Here is a 27,610-nt window from a genome sequence, read left to right as displayed (position 1 = left end):
AATGCAGACTCCACGTCCAGTGTGGAGCTCAATGTGGGGCATGAAATCACAACCCTGAGATCATGACCTGAGCAGAAATCAGGAGTCGGGTACTTAACTGACTGAGCCACCCAGATGCCCCTAAAATATATTCTTGACTATGTAACAGACACTGTAATAATTCCTTGGTGTGGTTACTACAATAAGAGGTGGACAGGTGGTAGCATGCAAGTCACTTAAATGAGAATCAACCCAGAAATCTTTGCTATCAGTCTGTCTTCCCACTGAGCTTAGCTTTGAGAATGTGGGTCTGCAAATGGCAGCAGCCACCTTGTGGCTGCCAGCAAAGAGCCTGACCTAGAGTAAACACAAATCGGAAAAAAGGAGATCTGAATGATTTGAAGAGACCAAGTCTTGACGTCACAGTCTGAGTCCAAGGAGTCAGCTGGGCTTTGAGTCACATACGCATATGAACTTTTAATTACAAGGTCAATCTATATCCTTTTTCACTTAAACCAGCTGAGTTAGGTCTTTCTCACTTGCTACCCAGTCTTGTGGCTAGTACATATAATGACGGTTATCTTTTTTTTTTTTTTTTTACAGTTGTTATATTTTTGATAATTGTTTTCATTGCTGATTTGTAGTAAAGTCTTTACTATTAAAAAAAAAAACACAACAGGATTACATAATGTACTTTCTGGTACCTAAGCAATTTTTATCAAAGAATTTATAACTTGGTGTGCTAAAGACTGATAGGTAAGACCTGCTACCCTCCTGAAATATACACTCTGTAGTGCAGATCAAAGTACTGATTCTGAATTTCAGAAATGTAACTATTAGCCAGTGCTCACTTCCTAACCCCTTTACATTTTATCAGTTTTGCCTGAAATTCCAAACATGAGTATTTTCTAAATCAAAATTTAACACAAGCCACTATTAAAATATTCAATTTCTGCTCTCCAATAAAATGAATTTCTCTTGATAATTCTGGCTGCATGACCCAATTTCATTTTGGAGACTTTTTTTAAACAGCACACAGAAATGAAACTGTCAGAACAGTGGTTCTCAAAAATGATTTTATACCATGTTGTACACATGAAACTAATGTAACACTGTGTAAACTATACTCAAATAAAAAAATTTTTTAAGTAAAAAAAAAAACAAAAAAAACACCCCAAAACAAAAAAGATTTTAGAAGAACTCTTAGTTTAAATGAGTTTCACAAACATCAAAAGTATAAAATAGATATTTTATTAGCTTATGATATATATGGTTTAAATGAGTAATAGCTAGTATTTAAAATATTAAATATTTTAAATTTATTTATTTATTTATAGAAAGTTGTACAAAAAGCGCCCACAAATTATAATAGATGTTAAGCTAAATGATAACCTATCTTATGTGTAGATTATACAACTGCCAGGCTCAGGAAAAATGGAAGTTAATTCAATAATCAGAAATTCTAAATACTGATGAGTTTCTAAATGGCTTTACTTCCAGAGTAAAATCTAAAATAATTTACTCTCTACTTTTAATTTCTTTCTCCTTAAATATTTCTTTGTGGTAATAGAATTCATGTCTGATAATATAATTTTTTTGAGTTCTGGTTACTAAGTTAAATAAGACCCATCTGAACATTTGAAATGGTGAAAAAGTAGTAGAAAACAATTAATTCTCACTAACATGAATGCTTTTTAAAATGAAGGAATACTAAACTTCTTGAGTGTTTGTTTTTTAGAACTCTAGTTATTCCCATCTGTACCACTATTTGTGGTCTGTCCATATGGATGGTCAGTACAAAAGATACCAAGGTCCTAAGCTGAATCTCTACGTTGGACAGAATTCTAAGACCAGTGATTAGCAATCTCAAAAATGTATGCCCTCTGTCCTAATAGAGATCTGGCAAAACTATTTACACAGATCAGAGTCAATCTTTACATTGCCACAAAGATAAAAATCACATGTCACAGCACATCTGAAATATAGTAACATCTTAAAAAAAAAAAACAACACACCTCAAACCAAATTACACTAAGTATTTGTGATTTTAGTCAACAAAGATTTCAAACACCAAAGTGCAAAAGAGAACTGGATACAGCATACTGACCGAGAAAGACTGCAAGAAATAGGCATGTCTCCACTCCAGTCGATTGGTCCATTTTCTGCTTTCTGTACTCCAGATATTGCACCAGAAGGCTTTCCAGTAATTATTTTATACCTTGGGGGAATAAATGCGGAATAAAATAAGTAGTTCATTATTACATAGCATATCAATGGGCTTTGCAAAAATATTTCCTCAGTTGCACCTACAATTATCTACTAGACGAAACTTTGTGATTGATGTTCACAGGATCCATAAAACAATCAAAATACTTTGAATCTGACTGACTGAAGTAGAATAGTGGTTGTACGATTATTTTATATATGCCATAATTAATTTTCATTGGGATCTCAGAGTGCCATATAACAGCATCTTGATGTTCACAACAAAAATATTAATTTTTCCATCTGAAAAAATCGAGCAAACACAAAAAAAGTTATATTACAGAATGTTTCTAGGCCATAAAATTCCTTTTACCCATATTATCCAAAGGCAGTCAACTGGACTATGAAATTACCGCAGAATGAACAACAGCACTTTTTTTTTTTTTTAAAAGAAGACAACACTATACACAGCACAGTATCAGAAAGACTCTTTGCAAACTGAAAAAATACATAACACATACAAGAATAGGTGTGTGTACCAGAATTAAAAGCCAAATTTAACTGCATCCTTGAGGTAGGTGATAAAAATAAAGGTGACCTGGAGAAGAGCTGGAGGGGGAAGCAAAAGAATACCATAAAAATGTAGTGAGTCAATGAGAGCAGCCTGGCAGGTTTCAGCACTTTCCTAAACAAAACCGGAGAGTGGGAGAGAAATAAGGGTTCTATGCCCTCAAAAATACTTTCCTCCAGATGAAACTGCAAAACATAACACAGCAGTCTTACATCGTAAGTTTACAGATATTGTTTCTGGCATAATTTTTTGTTCATTTGTTTAATGTCTACATAAATGTGCTCTGACCAAATCAATATATTCTCTAAAAAAGCAGAAGACACCACTACCACTGATTTGGACCATTTGCTGCTTTCTCAGGAGAGGCAGCCAGGTGTGCTGCCTTCACATATTTTTCACAGAAGGAATTTAATGTGAAAAATGAGTTGCATTCACAAGAGAAAGATCTGACTGTGGAGGAGCAAGTAGAGATATGTGAGATTAATGCAAGAAAGAAGAAATGAATAGAATGATGGCAGAATCTTAAAATTTTTAGAAAAGCTTTACTAATTTTGATAAGATCCGCATATAAATACAGTGATAACATGTATACGAGATACTGAGAAAACAACACCGCCATAATGTGAGATGAACACATCCTTCAATAGTGAAACAGTCTTTACTACTCTTTCAACCACCTCCTGAACATTATCAGTGTTCATGAAAAGCTGTGCATATAAAGAAATAAATTCTTCTAATGACATATCTGCGCACATGATGACAAAATTACCATCAGGTATTCCTAGCCGCTGATGAGTCACATGTTTCCTTTATTAGGGAGCACCACGCTTTTATTTAAACCATTTTTAGAGCAGCAAGAAATGTGCAAAAGCTTTAAAGTATATGTGTGACAATAAAAACCTGATTAACTGTTAGGCACAATTTATGTTTAATGAGAAAAACACAAATTGACTCTCAGCCTTCATTAATGACAAGATTTTATAAAATGGGCACTGCTGTAAAGCAGGCTCAAAATGCTGTTATACCAAAATCATCAGTCCAGTAGTAGATGTCTTTTTCCCATGAATATACATACAGACTGTTCTTGCTGAAAACTTTCAGATATCCAGATTTTATTTATTTTTTTTAAATATTTTATTTATTTATTTGAGAAAGAGAGACAGTGAGCAAGTGAGAGAGAGCACAAGCCAGGGGGAGAGATGGAGGGAGAAGCAGACTCCCTGCTGAGCAAGGAGCCTGATGTAGGGCTGGATTCCAGAACTCATGACCTAAGCCAGAGGCAGACGCTTAGCCTACTGAGCCACCCAGGTGCCTGATACTCAGGTTTTAGCAAAAGTCATTGTATCAGCTGGTTTACCTCCTCAAATCAACAAACAGAAAAATATCCTTCTCCCTCAATTTCCTGATGTGAGATTAGATGAAAGACTGTATTTTTATAGTTGTGATTATTTATGTCATGTTTGCTTACAAAAGGCAGGGTTAAATATAAAGGTCTGAGAGAAATGTTAAGATCTAAAGAATGACTGGATACACTGGGCTGTCAGTTACTGTCCCAGAACATGCTCTAAACAACATTTATAACCTTATAGTTTTACGTGAACATGGACTGGCTATTTATCATGAAGCAGGGTCATTCACTGATTTCTCTTACAATAAAAAGACATGTGGTTGGTGTAGAGATCTTTATAAAAAATTTCACATCTAGAATTCCATCTCTTTCCTCCTTTTTGTTTTTTTTTTACATTTTATTTATTTATTTGAGAAAGCGAGACAGAGACAGAGAGAGAGAGAGTGCGCGCATGCAGGAGAGGTCGGGGGGAGGGGCAGAGGAAGAGGTAGAAGCAAGCTCCCCACTGGGCAGGGAGCCTGATACAGGGCTCGATCCCAGGACCTCAGGATCATGACCTGAGCCGAAGGCATATGCTTCACCCACTGGGCTACTCAGGCACCCCTCTTTCCTCCTTTATTTGGTTTACAACAGTGATTTTATACACAGTAGTATTTCCCAATAATTATGGCAGTACATAAAGGTATAATGCACTAGTAAAATACATTCAGTCTTTGGACCGAAACCACAACGCTAGAAAAAAATTTATTAAATGTTATATACATATATATTAACTGTTACTTTTGAAATGGTAAAAGACATCAGATCAGTTCAGGATAACAATTTTATTTCTTTTTTTTAAATTTTATTTCTTTTAGATCTGGTAATGGTTCTAGCATGCCACAGAAATACTGTATTTTTCAGTTATATAAAGAAAAATAAGAGAATAAAGAGAAATAAACTGTGTTGAAATAGAATCCAGAAAGTAGAATATTTTTAACAATGGACCAAAGACTGATGCCATTTACACTTTGTATATAAGATACTTAAACACAATATGAAAAATGAGGCCCATATACTTTATAAGGCTATATTCTTCGTCAAAACAAAATAGCTTAAAATATCAGAAATGATGGCTAAAATCAATTCTCATTAGTATACACCCTTAAAAAAATGTGTGATGAAACAAAGACAGAAATACATTTTTAAAATTATTTCAAATTTTAGATAGAGAAACCACTTACATCACTTCCTTATTCCTACGTGGCCCTTCAAATGGTCTAAATGGCAGTGATCCAGTGGCTGCATGGTAAAATGTTACCCCAATGCTCCAAAGATCAACTGTTGCTCCATATTTCTTCTGATGATCTTTTCTTAGTACTGCTCTCTCATACATATCAGGATGCTTAAAAAAAGGATGAAGAAACGAACTTGTGTTCTATAGTAATACATTACACACAAATGGGTATTTAATAACACCTACAAATTCCGCCATATTTTCCTAATAATTTCATTTTCCCAATTTGAAAAGACTATTTCATGTTTTCTTTTCCCTCCTCAAACCTCCAACACCACACTTCCCTTGACCCTCAATTTTGAAACCTCACTTCATACTTCAGTGAGGAAATGGAAGCAATCAGAGATCAATTCTCCCTATGCCTTTTAGCAAACGCTAACCTACCTGAATCTGTGTCCAGAATCCAGGCCTACTTTCCAGTTATGATGGAACTGGTCCTATCAAAGGCTAACTTTTCCATCTGTGCTGTGGAACCCACCCTATTGTCCCATCAATTCCAGAAATCAGTTCCTGCAATTACTCCATTTATCTTATGTGTCAGTTTCCACCTATTGGATAATTCCTTTCAGCTTACATACATACTTTAAGATCTCCCATTTTCTTTCTCTTTTTTGGGAGGGGGTGGGACAGGGAGAGGGAGTGGGAGACAATCTTAAGCAGGCTCCACACCCAGTGCAGAGCCCCATGCAAGGCTCCATCCTGCGATCCTGAGATCACAACCTGAGTTGAAATCAAGAGTCGGACGCTTATCTGAATGAGCCACCCACGTGCTTCTAAGATCTCCCATTTAAAAAAAAAAAAAACACCCTAAATTGACCCCACCACCCTTTTCTAGCTATGACCCAATTCTCTGCTTCCCACCATAGCAAAAAACTTCTCAAAATAACTGTTCACACTTAAAACTGCCTTATTTCCTCATCTCCTTTTTAGGCCTATGGCATTAAATATTATACATATACTTTATTTTAAAGATTTTATCTATTTATTTGACAGACAGAGAGAACACAAGCAGGCAGAGTGGCAGGCACAGGGAGGGGCAGAGGGAGAAGCAGACTCTGTGCTGAGCAGGGAGCCCAATATGGGGACTCGATCCCAGGACCCCGGAATCATGACCTGAGCCGAAGGCAGACACTTAACCGACTGAGCCACCCAGGTGCCCCTTATCTATATGCTTTAACTCCCAAAACTATCTCCTGCCCTGAGCTCCAGATTCATATATTCTACTATTTTTAAAAAAGATTTTATTTGTTTATTTGACAGAGAGAGAGCACAAGTAGGAAGAGTGGTAGACAGAGGGAGAAGCAGGCTCCCCACCGAGCAGAGAGCCCGATGTGGGGCTTGATCCCAGGGTGCTAGTATCATGACCTGAGCCAAAAGCAGATGCCCAACTGACTAAGCCACCCAGGCGCCCCTACTATTTTCTTTAATATCTAAAAAGTAGCTTAAACTTCACACCTAAAATAGACTCTTGGTCTTCACTCTCAAATTGGTTTCCTTCTAATCTTTATCCCCTAAGAAAGCAGTACCACCATCTGTCCAGTTGCTTATACCCCAAACCTTTCGGGCAGCCTTGATCCCTTTTCCTCAATCCTGACATGCAGTCCATCAGAGCAAGTCAGATGGACTCTGAGACAAAAATCAAATTTTCTAAAATGATTTCAGAGGACTAAACCAACTGGGTTGACTGGGGATGTAGAAACCTAGACAAGTAGCTGGTCTGATGTTAAACACATGACTTTAAGCCCCCGAGACACTATACTAGAGTTTTGGAGCAGAGATAAATCTTACAGGACATGGCTTAGAAGCTTACAGGTCCAGACAGAGATTCTGCTGGACATTTAGCTCTGCAGAGTACAACCAGGAGTCAGTCATATATACTTAGACTCCTGATATTTGCCTTTATAGAAGCTATGCATTAGAACTTGAAGATTCTTGGAAGATAAAGCTACAGGAGTGTACTACAGACCAAAGCAGAGTAAAGATAACCAAAGATTTGATCATCTAAGTCAAAACAAGTATCTTACGACATTGTGATACGTGGCTGTGGCCCAAGGGCCTGAGAGCCAATGCAGATAACACTACTGGGCGGGTATTTCTAAATGATGCAATCTATGAATCTGACTCCCAAAGGGTCACAATCCCTGGATTTTGTGTGTGTGTGTGTGGGGGGGGGGTCAGAGGTAGGGATGGGGGGTGCTCTTTTGGGAAATTTATTTTATTTTATGTTTTAAAGATTTTATTTATTTGAGAGAGAGAATGAGAGAGAGAGAGAAAGCACGAGAGGGGGGAGGATCAGAGGGAGCAGCAGACTCCCCGCCAAGCAGGGAGCCCAACACAAGGCTCAATCTAAGGATCCCGAGATCGTGACCTGAGCGAGATGCTTAACCAACTGAGCCTGAGCCATGACCTGGCAGACGTTTAACCCACTGAGCCACCCAGGCACCCGGGAAATACATTTTTAAGAAAAATCAAAAGAGATGGTAAGCATGAGGGGTTTGAAGTGAGTGTCCAAACATATGCCTACCAGGCATATGGGGTCTAAGTGGTTTTGCTGGTTTTATGGCATAGCACGTAAACTACTGTCCTTAGAAGCACTAGCCAGATCTTTGACTCAGTAGATGGTACTTAGTGTAATGAACAGTGCTGTGAACAGAGTACCTGGATATGCCTGATATCCTCTAGCACACGAGAAGATGATACAGCGATTCTAGAAGGAGACAAAGGGGGAGTCTCCTCAAAAGGTACAATAATACACTGCCTGACTGGTGTAATTCCCCACAGAGTGACTGATACTGGCTTAACACATGCTGGTTAGACGTATCTGTGTTCACTGGCTCTCTCCTGAATGTGCTACTTGTGTTTCTGTAGGTTTGGTATTACTGGGCCTGGGTTTCCACACTTGGAAAAGGAAAAATAAGGATAAAGCTACTGTAAAGCTGTCAGTTTATATTATTAAGATATCCATCATATTAAAAATGGCAGAAGAAAGAATGCTGAAGTTTTCTTTGGACTTTCACAAAGCGGGGGGGGGATTAAACATCTGGCCTGGGAATTCCAAAATGAGAAAAATTTTCATTTAAATATAAATACTTCTAGACTGCTGAGCTTCAGGCTATTATTTAACTCTTTTTATAACTTCTGGTATACTGTATTTGAAAACTGGGCTGGGCATAATGTGAAATAGGAAATAGATCAGAGTAAAATTTCAGCTTGGAGTACAACATGAACTCTTGCAGTTGATTTAATGTTTTGTTCTTTCCATTTAAAAAATTTGTTAAGAAGCAAAAGTTAAACTCTGGTCCTAGAAGGATATGTGAAAGATTAGAAGTTGGTAATGGGAGATCAACCTCATAAAGGCTGGTACAGAATGGCCGTTTGTTCTGCTCAACACAGTAACTGGGAAGTGCTACTGGTATTTAGTGGGCAGAGGTCAGAGATGAAAGACATCCTGTTGAATAGGGAACAGTTCTGAAAAATAAGTTTGTGATACCCAGCACGACTTTTGTAATCTCTATGCCCAACGTGGGGCTCAAACTCACAACTCTGAGATCAAGAAGAGTCACGAGTTCCACTGACTGAGCTAGCCAGGTGTCCCTCTAGCATGACTTCCTCATAGCCTGCCAGGTATTTGTGCAGGTGAGAAGTCTACCACTCCATTTAATATATAAACATAAAATATTTTTGTACACAAAGTATTTTGGTAGCTACAGGAATGCAGCTCTGTGAGAATCTACTTTATTCCGTTAGAAACTACTATGAGTTACTCACTGCTTTGGAAAATCATGCCAGTGACAGCACCACCACTTGTGATGTGTGACTCATAAATAGAACACAGCTGTACTTGCACTGGAAGTGCTAATGCCTATAGGTGCAAGCATCAGATTCTTTAATCTGTTTGCCGGTGAATCTGTTCCTAAACTTTTACATATTAAATGTCTATTATTTTATTATATTTTCTTTTATAATATTATTAAGATATTATGCCATTCTCTTAATTAGGCATACAGGTTGATTATACCTAAGAATTTCATTTCAAGATACTGAAGGGAACACTGCAAAACATTTATTATAAAAAGGGAGTGATCATACAGAGTTGAAAGCACTAGGCTGTATGTTCCGGCTAGCCTCTGCTTATATCTCCATCTCCGACCCCTACCACCTGACCCTTCACTCACTAAATTCCGCCAAACTGCCATCCTTTCTGTTTCTCAAACTTCCAAGGTCATTCTCGTTTTAAGGCCTTTGCAGTTCTTGGTTCCCTCTGTTTGTAATGCTCCTCCCCCAAATCTTTGTACGGCTTGCTTCTCTTTAAACATTTAAGTGTCACTGAGGATTGAAAGGAGGCTTTCCCTAGCTATCTTTCTCCTGCTAGTCATTCTTTTTTTAAAATATTTTAATTATTTGACAGAGATAGAGACAGCCAGGAAGAGAGGGAACACAAGCAGGGGGAGTGGGAGAGGAAGAAGCAGGCTCATAGCGGAGGAGCCTGACGTGGGGCTCGATCCCATAACGCCGGGATCACACCCTGAGCCGAAGGCAGACGCTTAACCGCTGTGCCACCCAGGCGCCCCTAGTCATTCTTTATCTTATTACCTTATTGTCTTCCCAACACTTCAATGATATTTATTAACTATTTTCCCCACTAGAATGTGGGTTCCATAAGAGCAGGAATCGCGTGCATCTGGTTCACCACAGAAGTTCCAGGGCCTCCGACAGTGCCTGGCACATAGTAGGCACCCCATACATATTTGTTGGATGAATGTAATCCATTTTTGGGTATTCTTATTAAAAGATCATCAAAATATAAGTACAGACTAACTTGGGGTTATATACTGTCAACAGAATAATTTAAGACACCTTCATTCATGCTAGACTCAGAATAATCTGAATAAAGCTACAGGGACAGCTAGACTTTATTCTTCATGTTATAAGATTATAATGGCAGAAAATCCAATTGGAAAAAGTCACAGAATCTAAGACTTTTTTTAAGTAGTCTCTGCACCGAACATGGGACTCAAACTCATGACCCCAAGATCAAGAGTCAGATGCTCTACCGACTGAGCCAATGAGGTGCCCTCAGAATCAAAGACTAAAGTCCAGAACCACAAGCAATCAGTAAACTTCCTGATTACATGTTAAATGTACCTACTTCTTATTTTAAATTTTTATTAATGAAATATAGTTGACATACAATGTTATATTAGTTTCAAGTGTACAACATAGTGATTCAGTAATTCTAGGGGGTGCTTGGCTGGCTGGCAGGCACTGTTGGTAGGAATGTAAATTGGTGCAGCCATTGTGGAAAATAGTATGGTGGTTCCTTGAAAAATTAAATACACTTATTTTATTTTCTTAAGTGTTTCAAATGCTTACTAACTTCACACAAACACACCAACACAGTTTCAAACACAGAGCTTTTCTAGCTTTCTAGCATTTCAAATTAGATCTTTTCAAAAGCATTTCATTTTTTGTGTTTCTAATAATGTTGCTTTCTGTCTTTCAATAACCAATCTCCTTGAATAGAATCTTCTGTTTCAGAATTATAATGAACTTTGCTCTACAGGGGCTATCACTACAACAAGCTTGTAATATATTAACAGCTCTGATCCAAAAAAGGGAGCATTTACTAGCTACATGCTTCTGAAACATACATATAGCTTTTCCTTTTTTTTTTTTTAAAGATTTTATTTATTTATTTGACAGAGATAGACAGCCAGCGAGAGAGGGAACACAAGCAGGGGGAGTGGGAGAGGAAGAAGCAGGCTCATAGCAGAGGAGCCTGATGTGGGGCTCGATCCCAGAACGCCGGGATCACACCCTGAGCTGAAGGCAGATGCTTAACTGCTGTGCCACCCAGGCGCCCCAGCTTTTCCTTTTAAAATAGATCCATAGCATTAGTAAAATTAAAGAACTTTAGTGTTATAACATTTATAAGAATTTTTAACAGAAAAATAACAGCATCCTTAGATACCAACATCTAATTCCCTCGTTACACACCATATACATGAGAATAAAAGTTTAATTTTTGTCATAAATGTTACTAAGACATTTTATAGTTAACTAGCTGACCCGTTACCCATATTTACAACATATTCAGCTTTAAATAAATTAGTGATACATGACTTACCAAATATTCTTCTGTGCCATACAGAGAAACAAACTGCTCATCATCTTCTAATTCTCTAGCTGCGCCAAAATCTGTGAGTTTGTACACAGACTGTCCATCCTCCCCTATAACACGCATGATATTTCCTGGCTTGATATCACGGTGCACAATGCCGTTCTCTCGGAGATGATTCATTCCACCAACTTGATAAAACAAAGGAAATCATAATGTAGGCATCTATGTGCATGTGTAGGCACATCAAAATCATTCGTATTCACTCAATGTTTTTCCATAAGTTGGTCTAAAATCATTTTTACCAAAAAAGTAATAGACGGCATTTACACTTTATATCTCATGTCTGAGTAATGGAGTTTAAGAATAAGGATCAACATGGTCTAGAGAAGAGTCCAATCTCTCTTAATTAAATCCTATTAGGAAATGGAACAAAATGGTCTTAAGCATATGACTTCCTGAATTACTTTTGGTTATATACATGTTGGTAATCTGCATAAACTTAAGAATTATGATTCCTGAGAAATTACCAATCTTTCACCACAGTTTCATATTTCTTTAGCTTGGGAAAAAATTCCATAAAAAAGTAAACTGGACTCAATACATAAAATAGTAAAAAAGTAATAAAGGCAAAGTGTCAGATTGGCTTCCATAAGAATATATTTCTTACGTACTTAAAGTTATTCTTCAAAGATCATTTTCCTTTTTTTTTTTTTTAAAGGGTAAAGGTGGCTACACTGCTGAAATTAAACTGTTTTGGCTAATTGACAAGCAGTGCCACCAAATGCTAGTTTGGAACATTTGACAGCTGAGAGATGAATGTCCAAATATAATATATGAAAATAAGCTTAGGGGTATCACATTCAACTATGAAAATTCAGGGCTACTGGTATACTTAGGAAGTCACTGATTATAACTTCTACTTGGTTAAACAGGCTGTAGCATATATTGTTTCTCTCTCATCTTATCCTTGGTTAAAGGGTCTCCACACTGCTTCCAGTGTCAAGTTCAAGAATTCCCACTAACCTTATGCCTTCTTTATCACTGGACTTTTCCCATTCCTCAAATACTGATTCATTTCTTGTCAAGAAGGTATTATTCCCTTTGGTTGCCATATTCTTTTTTTTAAATAGCTTTGAGATAAAATTCATGTATCATAAGATTCAGCCTTTTAAAGTATACAATTGAGTAGTTTTTAGAAGAGTCAAAGTGTACAACCATCACCACTATTTTCAGAACATTTTCATTATGCCAAAAAGAAACCCCATACCCATTAGCAGTTACTCCTCAACTCTGCCAACCCTCAAACCCTTGGCAATGACTAATCTGCTTTCTGTCTCTATGGATCTGCCTATTCTGGACATTTCATGTAAATGAAATCATAAATATTTGAACTTTATGTCTGGTTTCCTTCACTTAGCATAATTTTTCAAGGTACATCCATGTTACAGCATGTAACTCTACTTTCTCTTTTTTTTAAAGTAAGTTCTAGACCCAACTCATGACCCCAAGATCAAGAGTCATATGCTCTGCCACTGAGTGAGACAAGTGCCCCACTTTCTTTTTCATGAACAAGTAATATGTCATTGCACGGATAATGGACATTTTATTTATACATCAGCTGACAGACACTTGGGTTACTTCCATTTTTGGCTATTATGAATACTGGTGTAGAAGTTTTTGTGTGGATATATTTTTAATTCTTTTAGGTAAATACCTAGCAATGGAATTGCTAAGTCACATGGTAATTCTATGTTTAATCTTTTGAGGAACTGCTAGACTGTTTTTGAAAGTGGCTGTACCTTTTTATGATCCCACCAGCTGTATATGAGGATCCAACTTCTTCACATCCTTGCCAACACCTGTTTTTGTCTTTTTTTATTTTTTTTAAGATTTTATTTATTTGACAGAGAGAGAGACAGCCAGTGAGAGAGGGAACACAAGCAGAGGGAGTGGGAGAGGAAGCAGCAGGCTCCCAGGGGAGTAGGGAGCCCGATGTGGGGCTTGATCCCAGGACCCTGGGATCACGCCCTGAGCCGAAAGCAGACGCTTAATGACTGAATCACCTGGCGCCCCTATTTTGTCTTTTAATTAATTAATTAATTAAAGAGAGAGAGAGAGAGAGAGAGAGAGAGAGCGCGCGCACATGTACGAGTGGGGGGGGGGCAGAGGAAGAAGATCTCAAGCAGACTCCCTGCTGAGCAAGGAGCGCAAGGCCGTCTGGATCTCATAACCCTCAGATTGTGACCTGAGCTGAAACCAAGAGTTGGACACTCAACCGACTGAGCTGCCCAGGCACCCGTTTTACCTTTTTGATTTGGCCATGCTAGTGGGTAGGAAGTGGCATCACTTTCTGGTTTTGATTTCCATTTCCCTAAAGACTAGTAATCTCGAGTATCTTTTTATGCTACTTGTTGGCCATATATGTACATCTTCTTTGAAGAAATGTTTATCAAATCATTTGCCTATTTTTATTTATTTATTTATCTCCTTTTGCCCACTTTTAAATTGGGTTGTCTTTTGATTAAGTTGTCAGGATAAAAATTCCTTATCAAATATCTTCTCTCATGCTATAGGCTGTCTTTTCACTTACTTGATACTATCCTCTGGAATACAATGGTTTTTAATGTTGATGAAGTCCAATTTATCTATTTTTTTTTTGTACGTATACTCTTAGTGTCATATCTAAGAGAGTACTGCATAACGGTCTTTGGTTTTGAATATAAAAATAATATATTATTTTTAAAATTCTTATGTCATTAAGGGCACCTGGGTAGCTCGGTCGGTTAAGGGTTGGACTCTTGATTACGGCTTGGGTCTTGATCTTGGGGTTGTGAGTTCGAACTCCATGTTGGGCTCCACACTGGGTGTGGAGCCTACTTTATAAAAGAAAAATTCCTGAGGCACCTGGGTGGCTCAGTTAAGCATCTGCCTTTGGATCAGGTTTTGATTCTGGGGTCCCAGGATCGAGCCCCGCATTGGGCTCCTTGCTCAGCAGGGAGTCTGCTTCCCCCCTCTCCCTCTGCTCCTCCACTCATGCTTGCTCTCACTCTGTCTCTCAAATAAATAAAATAAAAATAAAATCTTAAAAAAACTTATGTCATTAAATTATATATACATATATCTATAAAATCACACATCTATCTGTATACACTATCTATAAAATCTATAAAATCATATAAACAAACGTACCCACATCTCGCAAAACAATTAAAAATTCAGACTCTGGTAGTCCATAGGCATTAGATGGCTCTTCTAAAACAGTGTATAAACTTCCACATGGACAAAATTCCATAATAAGTACTTTATGTCTTGTTGTTGTCTGGAAAAAAAAAATCACTGATTGGGACTCAATATAAAAAATAAGTTTTTATTATATGCTAGTACTTATCCGACTTCACTTAAAATGTAGAATATACTACAATGATGAGCGCACTGTGAACTGCTTTACCTGGGATTGGTTAAATATATACTGACTATACTTATATAGTGATTAACATCTTCTAAATTCCTACTGGATTTGTTTCTGAAGATGATCAAACCACAATGAAAGCTGGCTAAATCTGAAATAGAAAATCACTGCTACATTGTTAAAATGGTTCTTTAAAAATTACTTTAATTTCTAATACATAATAGTACATTTAGGACATTAATCTTTTAACAGATCTCTTAAAACACTTGAAATTCTCATGACAAGTACTTTTACTTCAGGGAATGGAGTGCTAGCCTTAAACACAAATAGATGGCAGAACAGCTGAGTGGTCCCTCTCATAGCAAAGTTCTAGTCTGATTTGCATTTGAGCTGCTGATTTGTTTTAAACCTTTTAATATACCATTGATTATAAGCTACACCATCAATTTAATAACAGCTTTATAGGGAAAAAGAAATACTACCAAATTACATATACACACTGATTATAAGATATAAGCCCATTTCAGGAACTTGAAAATGTGATTATGAGTCTTAAAAACCAGTATTCATCTGCAATTTTTTGTAGTCATCTTCCCTTTATAAATTTTTCTGCATATCCCCAAAACACTTTTATTTTAAAGATTTTATTTGAGAGAGAAACAGAGAGCATGAGAGGGGGGAGGGTCAGAGGGAGAAGCAGACTCCCTACTAAGCAGGGAGCCCAATGTGGGACTTGAGCCTGAGACTCCGGGATCATGACCTGAGCCGAAGGCAGTCGTTTAACCAACTGAGCCACCCAGGTGACTCCCAAAACACTTTTATAAACTATTTTATTTATTTACTTTTTAAAAGATTTTATTTATTTATTTGACGGGGGGGGAGGGAGGGAAAGAGCACAAGTTGGGGGGAGGGTCAGAGGGAGAAGCAGACTTCTCACTGAGCAGGGAGCCCGACACGGGGCTCAATCCCAGGCCCCCGAGATTATGACCCGAGTTGAAGGTGGCCACTTAACCAACTGAGTCACCCAGGTGTCCCCTTTTATAAACTATTTTAAATTTCTCTGCTATTGTGTAGTTATAAAAAGAGAAATAACTTTAAAAGAAAAGACTGTTGTTTTTAAATAATGAAATTATATGTTCACTGTTGAAAATTTGGGTAATACTCATAATTCCATCACCCAGAGATAATTATGCTAATATTTTGGGTGCATTTCCTTTCAGTCTTTTTCCTATGTATCAAATCACATAAGAGATACACAACATTATTTGCACATAATACCGTATATTCAAGATCACACTGCATATATAGTTTTAATCCTGTTTTTCTCAAATAACATTATACATAAGCATGTTCTCAGGTGATTAAAATTTTGGTAAATATCTCTTTTCATTACTGCTTAACTACTGTGTAGTGAAGAATAAATTTTACCCCAAGAGAGGTCAGGCCTTTGTCTGCCCTTGGCTACTAAGAGGAGATTACTACACATCTGGAGTATCTTGTCTGCTAGAAGTGTCTTTCTTTGAATGGGAGCTTTGACCACGTAACAGTCAAATAATGTGATTTATGATGGAGGTTTTAGGATGTGCATGTCCACCTAAATTCCCAAAGCAAATGAAGACTAAAGGTATTAGCCTGAAACTCTGGAAAGGGCTAAAGACTAAAGGTCAGCCATGCAGGCAATATGTGATTGAGTCCCAACACAAACTCTAGACACCAAAGGCTCAGGTGAGTTTCTGAGGCTGGCAATATTCTGTGCTACTGTCATACATCAATGCCAGGAGGGTAACGTACCCATGAGGACAAGGAAGATTCATGTTTGGAATCCTCCTATATTCTGTCCTATGAATTTCTTCCTCTGACCAGTTCTAATTTGTATTCTTTTGCTATAATAAAACTGTTATGTATAGTGCTTTCCTGAGTTCTGTGAGTCATTCAACATTCTATTTTTTTTTTTTTTATCTTATTTATTTAGAGAGCGAGCGCGTGAGCACTTGAGCAGAGGGGAGGGGCAGAGGAAAAGGGAAAGAATCCCAAGCAGAGCGTGAAGGCCAAGGTGGGACTCAGTCCCAGGATCCTAAGATCATGATCTGAGCTGAAATCAAGAGCTGGACACTTAACTGAGCCACCCAGGCGTCCCAAGTCATTCAACATTCTAGCAAATTAAATCTGGGGACAGTCATGGGGAGCCCCAAATTTGTAGCCAGCTGGTCTGATGTGATGGTAGCCCTAGGGGACTTCTGAACTTGCAGTAGTGTCTGAATAAGTCTTGTGGGGACTGTTCTCTTTGTGCAGTATGCCAAACTCTTCTGCAGCAGGCATCAGAAGTCTCGAACAAAGTTGGCAGTCTGGAGGGCTACTCTTAACCTCGAGCGTAACAAACTATCCATCCATCACATATTCTAACTTATTTAACCATTCTTTATTATAAACAGGGCAGCAATAAACATCTTTGTGCATAGAACTGTAATTTACATTTCTGATTAGTTCCTAAGAAGTACTCACTAAAAGTGAAATCACTATTATAAGGAATACAAACTGCCAAATTATGACTCAAAAGGTGTGATTTGGAGGCGCCTGAGTGGCTCAGTCATTAAGCATCTGCCTTCAGCTCAGGGTGTGATCCCAGGGTCCTAGGACCGAGCCCCACAGCAGTTTCCTCCGCCGAGAGCCTGCTTCTCCCTCTCCCACTCTCCCTGCTTGTGTTCCCTCTCTCTGGCTGTCTCTCTGTCAAATAAATAAATAAAATCTTAAAAAAAAAAAAAAAAGGGGTGATTTGGTTATTCATGTCAAAGGGATTAAATTTCTACTTCCGTTATTTCTAGATAATTTTCCAAATGACATTCTTCTTTTCACTGTTTCTCCCTAAAGCCAACTATACCTTCTACATACCTTATTAACATATACAGTATATGCTTCAAATACTGTATTAATTTCTGGGTTCCTAGAATTTTTATTCTTTTACAAAGCCTTCTTTGTATTATTTGACTTGCTCCTTTAATAATTATGTCAATTTAACTTCACTTAGTTTTTATTTTTAGTAAAAATACTGGTAATCATATTCTTTACTTTTATTTCTTAAACTACTTTTCCTGATTCCATGATACTTTATTTCCACTGTTTTACCTCTTCAAGAATCTTTGAGGACAAAAAACAAAACAAAACAAAAAAGAATCTTTGAGGACAGAATATTTGGTTATACGAGCTCTAATTGTCACCATTTAAAAAACCTCATCATTTATAAAATAATTTTTTGTTATTAGGTCATTTCTCTTGGATTGCAATAATTACAATAAACATGACAAGATTAACTGAAGCTTGACTACTTACCTCCTCTTCAATAGCAAATAATTTGACAATATTTTTGTGATTGAGTTTCTTTAACACTTCAAATTCTCTCATTTGAACATCCACTGGACGAAGGAAGCTTATATTATTAAATACTTTGATAGCAAATAAGTCACCGGTTTTCTAAAAAAAAGAGAGAGAAAGGTTTTATTTATTTATAATACTATAAAGAAGATTAAAAGGTACTGTTAGAACAAGATATAGAAATTTATCTTTCTTACAGAACACCCAAATATTTTTAAGCATAGGTAACTGTACTAGAACTCTTGAATTCTTTTTAAAGCTAAAATCAGTCAGCTGCTCCAAATTTCTCTCAAGTTATATGCTTCAGAATGAAGAAAAGGCTATTTTCTTTCATATTAAAAAGCTTCCAGGGATGCCTGGCTGGCTTAGTCAGTAAAGCATGCAACTCTTGATCTCAGGGTCGTGAGTTCAAGCCCCACACTGGGCCTATGGCCTACTTAAAAATAAATACATAAAGGTAAAAAAAAAAAAAGCTTCCATTATGATACAAGAGGCAAAGACAGTCATTTACATATAAAAAGAGCTCTAGGGGCGCCTGGGTGGCTCAGTTGTTAAGCGTCTGCCTTGGGCTCAGGGCATAATCCCAGAGTCCTGGGATAGAGTCCCATATCAGGCTCCTCCGCTGGGAGCCTGCTTCTTCCTCTCCTACTCCCCCTGCTTGTGTTCCCTCTCTCACTGTCTCACTCTCTCTGTGTCAAATAAATAAAAATCTTTAGGGGCGCCTGGGTGGCTCAGTCGTTAAGCGTCTGCCTTCGGCTCAGGGCGTGATCCTGGAGTCCTGAGATCGAGCCCTGCATGGGGCTCCTCCGCTGGGAGCCTGCTTCTTCCTCTCCCACTCCCCCTGCTTGTGTTCCCTCTCTTGCTGGCTGTCTCTCTCTCTGTCAATTAAATAAATAAAATCTTAAAAAAAAAAAAAAAGAGCTCTAATAATACCAAATGTGAAAAGCATATTTTAGATAACAAAGTGGAACTCAGAAGGGTTTCTCCAAGGCCTAATAATTTAAAAACTAAACAAAACAGGAAAAGAGAGATTGGAAACTATACTCCATGTATGAAATTTCATTAAGCAGCTCAAAATAGGGACACCTGGGTGGCTTAGTTGGTGAAGCGTCTGCCTTCAGCTCGGTCATGATCCTGCGGACCTGGGACCGAGTCCTGCCTTGGCTTCCTTGCGGGGAGTCCCTCTGCAGGGAGCCTGCTTCTCCTCCTGCCTGCTCTGCCTACAGTCTCTCCCTACTTGTGTGCTCTCTCTCTCTGAAAATAAATAAATAAAATCTTTAAAAAAAAGCTGCTCAAGTAATGAAATTAACTGTTAAGAAACATTCCAGAGCACCTGGGTGGCTGAGGTCGGTTAAGTGTCCAACTCTTGGTTGCAGCTCAGGTCACAATCTCATGGGTCATGGAATCAAGCCCCACATCAGGCTCCATGCTCTGCGGGGAGTTTGCTTAGAGATTCTCTCCCTCTGCCTCTCCCTTCAGTTGCACATGCGCGTGCACACTCTCTCTCTCAAATTAATAAAAATCTTAAAAAAAAAAAAAAGAAAAAAGAAAAGGGGCACCTGGGTGGCTCATTCAGTTAAGTGTCTGCCTTTGACTCAGGTCATGATCCCAGGGTCCTGGGATCAAGACCCACGTTGGGCTCTGAGCTCAGTGAGGAGCCTGCTTCTCCCTCTCCCTTGGCCTTTCTGACTGCTTCTGCGTGCACTCTGTCTCACTCTCTCTGTCAAATAAATAAATGAAATTTAAAAAAAAAAAAAAAGAAGGAAAGAAAAAAGAAACACTCCCTAGCTGCAATACTGTGTGTGTAGATGTGCATAAAGAAGTGGGAGCTGGAGTTGGTTGGGTTCAAGTAGCCTGTCCTCATTGGACTGCATCACTGCTGCCTTGGAGATCTGTCAGCGACTTCACCTAGATGACTAGGGCAGACCGTTTCTTTACAGAGCCTTCTCTTAGAGGATCAAAGACACTTCCTTTTCTCTAGGGATGTACCTGCAGCACCCCACTCTCACTCTCTCATGGCATACTGAAGTAGACTGCACAGAAAATTACAGTGCACGGCTGTAGCTGGGAGGGACTCTTAAGAGTTACAAATATATGTTTAATTTCAGGTAAACGTTACTTCTTATGTTCCTCATATTAACTTTACTTTAAGGCTTGCTTCCAGACCCTCCCTCCTCCTTCCAGTCATTCTAGTTGGCAAGCCTCTCCACGGTGGTCAGTCCAGATTCTTTGAGTTTAATCTTACTTTTCCCAAAACCCAAGGTTGAACTTCCTTGGAGCAAGTGGAAAGATCATTTGGGGTTCAAGCACCACCTCCCTAAAGATATTTCATGGCTGCCTGTCTGTCAGGATCTCTGTGCTGTGCCTGCTTTGATGCCCTCTCTGTAGCTTTCCATACAGATCACTGCTCATAGCCATGATCACCTCAGTGATCTTTTTTCTTAGTCAGAATCTCATGATCTCTTTCTCACTTCAGAATCTCATGATCTTTTTAAAAACCATTTAACTGCTTCACAACCTCTCTTCAAGATCACCATTTGAAGACCACCATCTATGTGACGTGATCACACCTCCTTCACTCTTGCCTACCACCCATTTTCAGATAATATGAAAATAAAATAACAACCAAACCACAGTTGAATTACACCATTTTTCCATTTGTTCAACCAGAGTAAGAACACTGTTTAAATCTATACCACCCAACATATACCACCAAGATTTTTCTTGAGAATACTTGTAATTCCAACTTAATCTAAAATTAGGAGAATTCTAACAGAGGAATAACTGGGGAAATGATACAATGTTGCAAAATGCCCACTGTGATCAAGGCTAGCGTTTTCCAAATTTTTGTAGTCTACATCATACCTGTGAGATTACCGGCATATCTGTGGGAATACACTATTTTCCTTTTATTCAACTGCACAGTCACCTGTCATTCACTATCCCTAAGTCAAAGCATAGATGAGTAATATTTACATGTATATATATAGTTGACCCTTGAACAATGTGAGGGTTAGGGGTGCCGACCCTCTGCGAAGTCAAAAATCCACATTTAACTTTGACTCTCCAAAAATTTAACTACTAATAGCCTACTGTTGATTGTCAGCCTTACCGAGAACATAAGCAATTGATTAACATATATTTTGTATGTTACGTGTATTCTTACAATAAAGTAAGCCAGAAAAGAAAATGTTATTAAGAAACCATAAGGAAGACAAAATATATTTACAGTACTATCCTGTATTTATTGAAGACAAAATTCACATATAAGTGGACCCGCACACTTCAAGCCCATGTTGTTCAAGGGTTAAATGTATACAATTAGGCAAACCAACACATCCTTCCTACAGCTCTCTTCCCTTTAACTTCACCATGATTATCACACACATACCACTCATCACGTACACTAGTAACTAAAACAACTCAATGAGAAAGAGACAGATTAAGGAAGTAATAAACTCTGAATAACAAATTGTAAATTTGGAAACTTGGTCATTCTAGGGAGTAACAGAAAAAGGTTTAACTAATATCATGGTTAAAAATCGTTAAACAGTTATTAAGGGCAAGCAGGATTTCTTGGATATAGTCCTAAACCTCTGAAATTGATCACTGAGAACAAACATGGTTTCTCAAAATATATCCCTGGGAAGAATATTAGGGACTGAATACTAAACTGGCTCTTCATCATCCTTTAAGTAAATTCCCATGACTCTCAAATCCTTATTTTAGGCTTTCTGATTATATTGGATAAAATACATTTCCGTTTCCTTTGAAGAACTTCAGGTTATCTTAGCGTGGTCTAATCTGTCCTCATTCATTCTTTTATTCCACAAACATTTGCAGAATGCCTACTATATGTAGGAACTTAAATGAAGGACACCGAGTATCTGAGTAAGGAAAGAGGACCGGAATATGTGAAATATGCCTCACCTAACCTCTGTCACTACTGGCTACCTATCATTCCATCAGTTTCCAATTTACGTCCCTTCCAACGTCAACTAAACCCAACACTCTTTGTGGGAAGGAACTGCACATTATTTGCAATTATGTTTACTAGATCTGTCACTGTGCCTGTCACATACCAAGTAATTATTAACGTTTGTTAATTTGGGTCACAGGAAGAGTCAGATGTGGTCTCAATGCTAAATCTTGTGTCACCACCATTTTCTCTTCTTCTTGGCACAGGGCACAAAACAAAAACAATTTCTAGGACAGGAATACCCAAAGTTGACCAAAGGGACTTGATAAAGGACCCAAAGACTAAAACAAATTGAATCAAGGGCTCAGAACCTGTGGACAATTCTGGAATCAGAGGGAAAAAGGCTAAAAGCTCCATGACACTTCTGATTCATTTTCTAGGAACCAGAGGTTGTTTACAGTCATCCTCTCTCCCCAGAGGAAACAGCCCCTCCCCTCTGAACGCTTATCTTATTGTTTCTGACAGAACTGATTGGCAATCACAAGGCTACAGGAAAATATGAAGGAAAACATGAAACACCTTCTTACTAAAATATTTAGAGCTCTTGTTTCTGAAAATTAGAATTTAAAAGGCTCTGAATACCATTTAGCTCAAAAAAAAATTTACAGGGCTGAAAAATTAGTGGATTATTTGCATTATAAAAGAATTTTTTCTCTATTTTTCCAGCTTCCTTCCCAGAATAGAAACTTAAATGATCTTAAATTTCTTCATTTTAAATTATTTTAATTATCTTTAATTTCAGCCTCCAATATAGAATCTGACAGAAAATCTTTTTGGTTCTTGACTTGCCTCCAAGATTAGCCCTTTTATTCTATTCTCACTTCCACTAACAAGGTCTGTTTACCTCAAACCTTTTAAGTGCGGGCTCCTTGCTGATAATCTCATTTTATTCCAATCTAGCTTGTAGGATGCAGTTTACTGGGACATGACGCTGTAGTAGAGCATATCAGAATCATCTGCGGATTGCCCTCAAACTATACATCTGCCTTCCCACACTCCTCCCTCGTCTGCAGCCCACCCCAACGCACTGCCATATGGAACTTCTCTACTAGTGACATCATTGGCTACCATAGGAGTAGCAGCTTGGGAAAAAAATCAAAAGTCACAACACTTACCTTCCTATTCCCTTTTTTAAACCAATCTCCTTTTTTTCTCCACTCCCAACACATAACCTCTGCCACAACTGGGTAGATACCACTAACTCTGACACAAGTTATACTTGAACCACAAAAACAGGAACTCTCTTTAGACAGTATAAGCAAAAACATCAAGTCACACGTTTTAGTCCAAGTGTGCTTCTCAAAAGAGAACATATACAGTGATAAAAAGCCTTCACAGTTTTCTCTGAACCAACCTTGTGCCTTCCACGAAAGACATTTGCAGTAGCTCCTTGGCCTAAAATATCCGATAAAAGCCACAGATGATTAGACGTGCTCTGCATCTCGGCTTGGTCAGATCTTCCTGTTCAACTAAGAAAGAAGAAAACATTTGCATGTTTGTTTTCAGGGAACAATACATTTAATGAACAAATGTTAGCTATTTTTAGTCCCCAGTAAGATCACCATTTAGTTATTGCTAAATTGAAGTGTACAATCTAATGTAAAAATCTAAGTTTCCAACAATATTAAAGACTAAAAGGCCGTGTGGGCTCTGAAAAAACATTAACCAATGACATCTTATATATTCACCTTAACTCACTTATCACAGGGCTGCAGAAATATTTATTTCCCTTCTAATTTTATCTTTCTCAGTGAGAGTGATACTGGCCACTTCTTCAAATGTTTTGAAAGATTAGTCAATGATGAATTATAAAGTGTTTTAAAGTAGTAATGGAAAATATAACAGAAATATAGAAAAGAATTACTTTGTTTCTTTAAGGGCAGGGCTACCCTAATGAAAACAACTGTTGCCATGGCATAGCATTTCCATAAGGTAAAATTTCATCTGCACAGTGACAATCATAATGGAAAGGTGCACAATCTTTTATTCCTGAAAGGTAAATAACTCTTCCAAAATTAATTTAAGGATAATTTGTCCAATCTCCAAGTATATAAATATACACATATTAATTGTATATTACCAAGTCTTAAAAAACAAGCAAGTGGAGGCTATGATGTAATAAGTAAAATATCTGTACCTTCTGCTCAATTTTGCTGCAAACCTAAAACTGTTCTAAAAAATAAAGTTGATTTAAGAAAAAAGCATCACCCCTATATAGCCTTCTCCTTCAATACTGAAAAGTTGTATCACTATAAGGATATTAAAAATACTTGAGCTCCACATTGGAATAAAAATCAGTGGCATTAAATGGTAGTCTCACCATGCCACCTTAAACCTGCTGTGATACCAGATCAAAACATATCCTGATATCCCTTTGTAGTACATTAGAACAGACGAGGTATTCAGTGATGAATTAATGACTATAATACTCCAATAAGGATTCGGTACATAAAGAATGGTCAATTTTCAACAATCATATATACTAAGATATATAATTTTACCACATATCTAATTTAGATAAAGAATGTTATATAAGCAATTTATTGGAAATAAGCAATAAAAATAAGATCCACTTTTCCACAAGTAAGGAATACACATCTGTCAGCTAAGGTTAATAATAATAAAATTCTCAACTGTCTTTTCAATATTTTCAAATACTTTTCAATACTGAAAAACCTTCCCTAATTACTGTAAGTAGGCTGAGATAACTGTAAATGTAAAAAGTGTCATTAGATACCTACACGAACCTAGTGAATAACACATAAACACATTTATCAGCTAAGATATATGCTCTCTATATGAAGACTAGTTTCACAATGATGAGGGGAAATGTCTTTTGAAACTATCTTCCAATAAACCCACAATAACAGCATGCTAAAACATGACTCAGCACATCCACAGAGTGTTTGCTTTATAAATCTTCCCCTAATTTTGATACACTATACACTACAGGAAGGCACTCAACAAGTATGTTACTAGTGACTGCCTTAAGCCTACTTCCTCATACTGTCCAAAACGAAAATTACTATTTGTCCATAGATGAAAGCAGGCTGATGACAGGCATATGGACGAAGTTCAAGGGTTTCTAAACTCTACCACTATGCTAATAATTCAGCGTTCTAGAGTGAGAAAAGTGGGTCTTTGGTTATGCACTGGAAATTAGGTAGACCTTGTTTTGAGGCCACCTACTGAAAACACCTGGGAAGCGGACTGGAAGGTAAACCCGTAAGCCATTTCCCAAAGGAAGTGTTTGGGAATTCACATTGTATGTGTGTATACTAATAGACATCTTCTGCTTCCAGCTTCCGGTTAGTCAATCCCCGCCGTTATCATCACTAAACCCTAACGAAACGTCTCTTGAATTATCTGAAAAATCAAGCCATTTAAACACTGCCGATCGTGTCAACGCTCATAAAGAGGGGTAGAAAGCGGTCAAACTCTAAGGAAAAGGGGGAATCCGTCTCTCCGGGGCAGCCAGGGCCCATACCCGGCAACGGGCACATCCTCTTTCTTCGTGCCTGACATCGCTATACGCTGACCCGGGAGGGCCCGGGTCAGAGGGCCGCCTAGGGGGCGAGGAGTGGAGATCGAAGGCACCGGGCCCGTGCGACCATTCCACTGGGTTTCGGACGCCCCAGACCCCTGGGGGGCGGCGTCCATCCAGCCAAGGTCCCGGCAGGGCTCAGCCTCGGGTCGTGCTGGGCTTCTCGGGTCGCCCGCGCCGCCCCCGCTCTGACTCAGCATCCCAATTTCCCACAGAGGGCGGTAGCGCTCCGCGCCGGCCCCTGCCGGCTTCGCTGCCCGTGCCCCGCGCAGCTCGGCCCCTCCGCCCGCACCGTCCCACTTACCGCGCCCGGTCTCCGTCGCACCACCTCCAGCAGGCTCCCGCGGCCTCCTTGAGCCTCGGGACACTTCCGGCTTCGCGAGCCCTGGCCGGGGGCCACGTGACCGACGGCCGGCGCGCGCTAGCGCGCGTGCGCACGCTCGCCTGACCAGCCTCGGCCTCCGCTGCTTACCCTACCGCTAGGGTTCGTGCGGTGGCTGGTTTCCCGGTCGTCTCTAGCGAGAAGGCGGCGAGGCTGAGGGCTGTCTGGAATTCGACGTGGTCCACACCCTCTGTCTGTCCCTCCCTCACTGTAAGGGTGAAGCTAGGGAGCCCTGCGCAGTGAGCAGTTTCGAGTTCCCAGAACTGCAAATCCCGCCCAGTCCTCGAGAGCCAACGAGAGAGTGCGGCGTGCGATGATAGTGGGGAAGACAATGAACTCCTGATTGCAAACATTGTAATAGTCACAGGTGTGCAGAATGCTGGTCACGTGCGAGGCTGTCACTGGGGAAAATCCTAGTCTGGAGGGATCTGTAATTGTTTTAAAGGCTATGTTGGCTACAGTGGAGTCCCGTGATCGCCTCAGAATAATCCAGACATGAAATTCTTAATGTAAATAAGCTCATTTAATTCCTTTTTATTTACTTTTTTTTTTTTTGGCGTTGTGGAGCGAGGAGTCAGGAATGAAAGTTGTCTTAATTCCCTATTTACACGGTATTTTGGAAAATGGCAATATTGGAGAACTTGACTGAAATCAGGTCCTGAAATATTCGTGCCAAGATCTCAAGCAGCTGTTCCCTAGAGTGATCTTCTGCCCCACTGACTGCACTGCAGCCCTTCTGAAAACATGGAGAGGTCCCAAAGACTCTGGCTGATTCAGGGCTAAACTTAGAGCAGGAAGAGGAAGAGTTCTTCCCAGTTGAGAACTGCATCAGCCAGGAATGAAATAGGAAACCAGAGGTTTTTGAATGGAACAAATCTGGGGCTCCAGTCCCAACTCTCCCCACCAAATACTGACTCTAAGCACGTCCCCCCTCCCAAAGTCTGTTATGTTCTATGTACAATGGAGATAACAAAAGTCCACAGTAATGCGTTGTTACAAAGGAAGTGCCTTTATTAGACTTTTAAACAATGTTTAAATGGAACCATTTAATTAACCAATGTTAGATGGAACCGTTCTAACAACAAATCTATTTACTGCTTACAATTCCAACCAATTTCAGTTCTGTATCTAACGCCAAGAAAGGAACCTGTCCAGGTTCCTTACAACAGTAAGATCTACAGCTCAAAAGTTTTATGGGAGAAAATGTAATTAGCTGAGCTAAAGGCTTAGATTCACATATTTACTAAATATTTACCACTGAAATACCACAGGTATTTTCTTAAAGGTAGAGCTACTTGTGAACCAATTGATGTTAAGACTTTAAATAAACAGTTAGGCACAGAACTAGACCAGGCATCATAAAACCCTTGTTGTTCCATAGTCAAGCCACACAGATCCGTCTTTTGCCTCAGTGACCTCACCTGTCA

The 27,610-nt window shown here is 38.8% G+C and overlaps 1 protein-coding gene across 3 annotated transcripts in view; it reads right to left on the bottom strand.

Annotated features, from left to right (window-relative positions):
• Positions 1-26,399, bottom strand: part of TBK1 (TANK binding kinase 1) — a 40,834-nt gene extending 14,435 nt beyond the window's left edge. The window contains exons 1-7 of one of the 3 annotated variants that reach the window (XM_011225970.3): positions 26,106-26,399; positions 23,612-23,726; positions 18,237-18,377; positions 14,690-14,819; positions 11,507-11,688; positions 5,327-5,487; positions 2,087-2,197 (exon numbers count right to left, since the gene is read on the bottom strand). In XM_011225970.3, coding sequence (XP_011224272.1) covers positions 2,087-2,197; positions 5,327-5,487; positions 11,507-11,688; positions 14,690-14,819; positions 18,237-18,377; positions 23,612-23,698 — 812 coding nt within the window. In that variant the 5' untranslated portion in view covers positions 23,699-23,726; positions 26,106-26,399. Of the gene's footprint in view, positions 1-2,086; positions 2,198-5,326; positions 5,488-11,506; positions 11,689-12,523; positions 12,631-14,689; positions 14,820-18,236; positions 18,378-23,611; positions 23,727-26,105 lie in introns of those variants that run through there. The other 2 variants (XM_011225971.3, XM_011225972.3) reach the window with 2 other exon arrangements.
• Between the last annotated feature and the right edge of the window lie 1,211 nt (positions 26,400-27,610).

The sequence above is a fragment of the Ailuropoda melanoleuca genome, chromosome 15 (genome assembly GCF_002007445.2).
Source record: "Ailuropoda melanoleuca isolate Jingjing chromosome 15, ASM200744v2, whole genome shotgun sequence".
Lineage (NCBI taxonomy): Eukaryota > Metazoa > Chordata > Mammalia > Carnivora > Ursidae > Ailuropoda > Ailuropoda melanoleuca.
The sequence above is the reverse complement of the archived record's forward strand: the minus strand, read 5'-3'. Positions and strand labels throughout refer to the sequence as shown.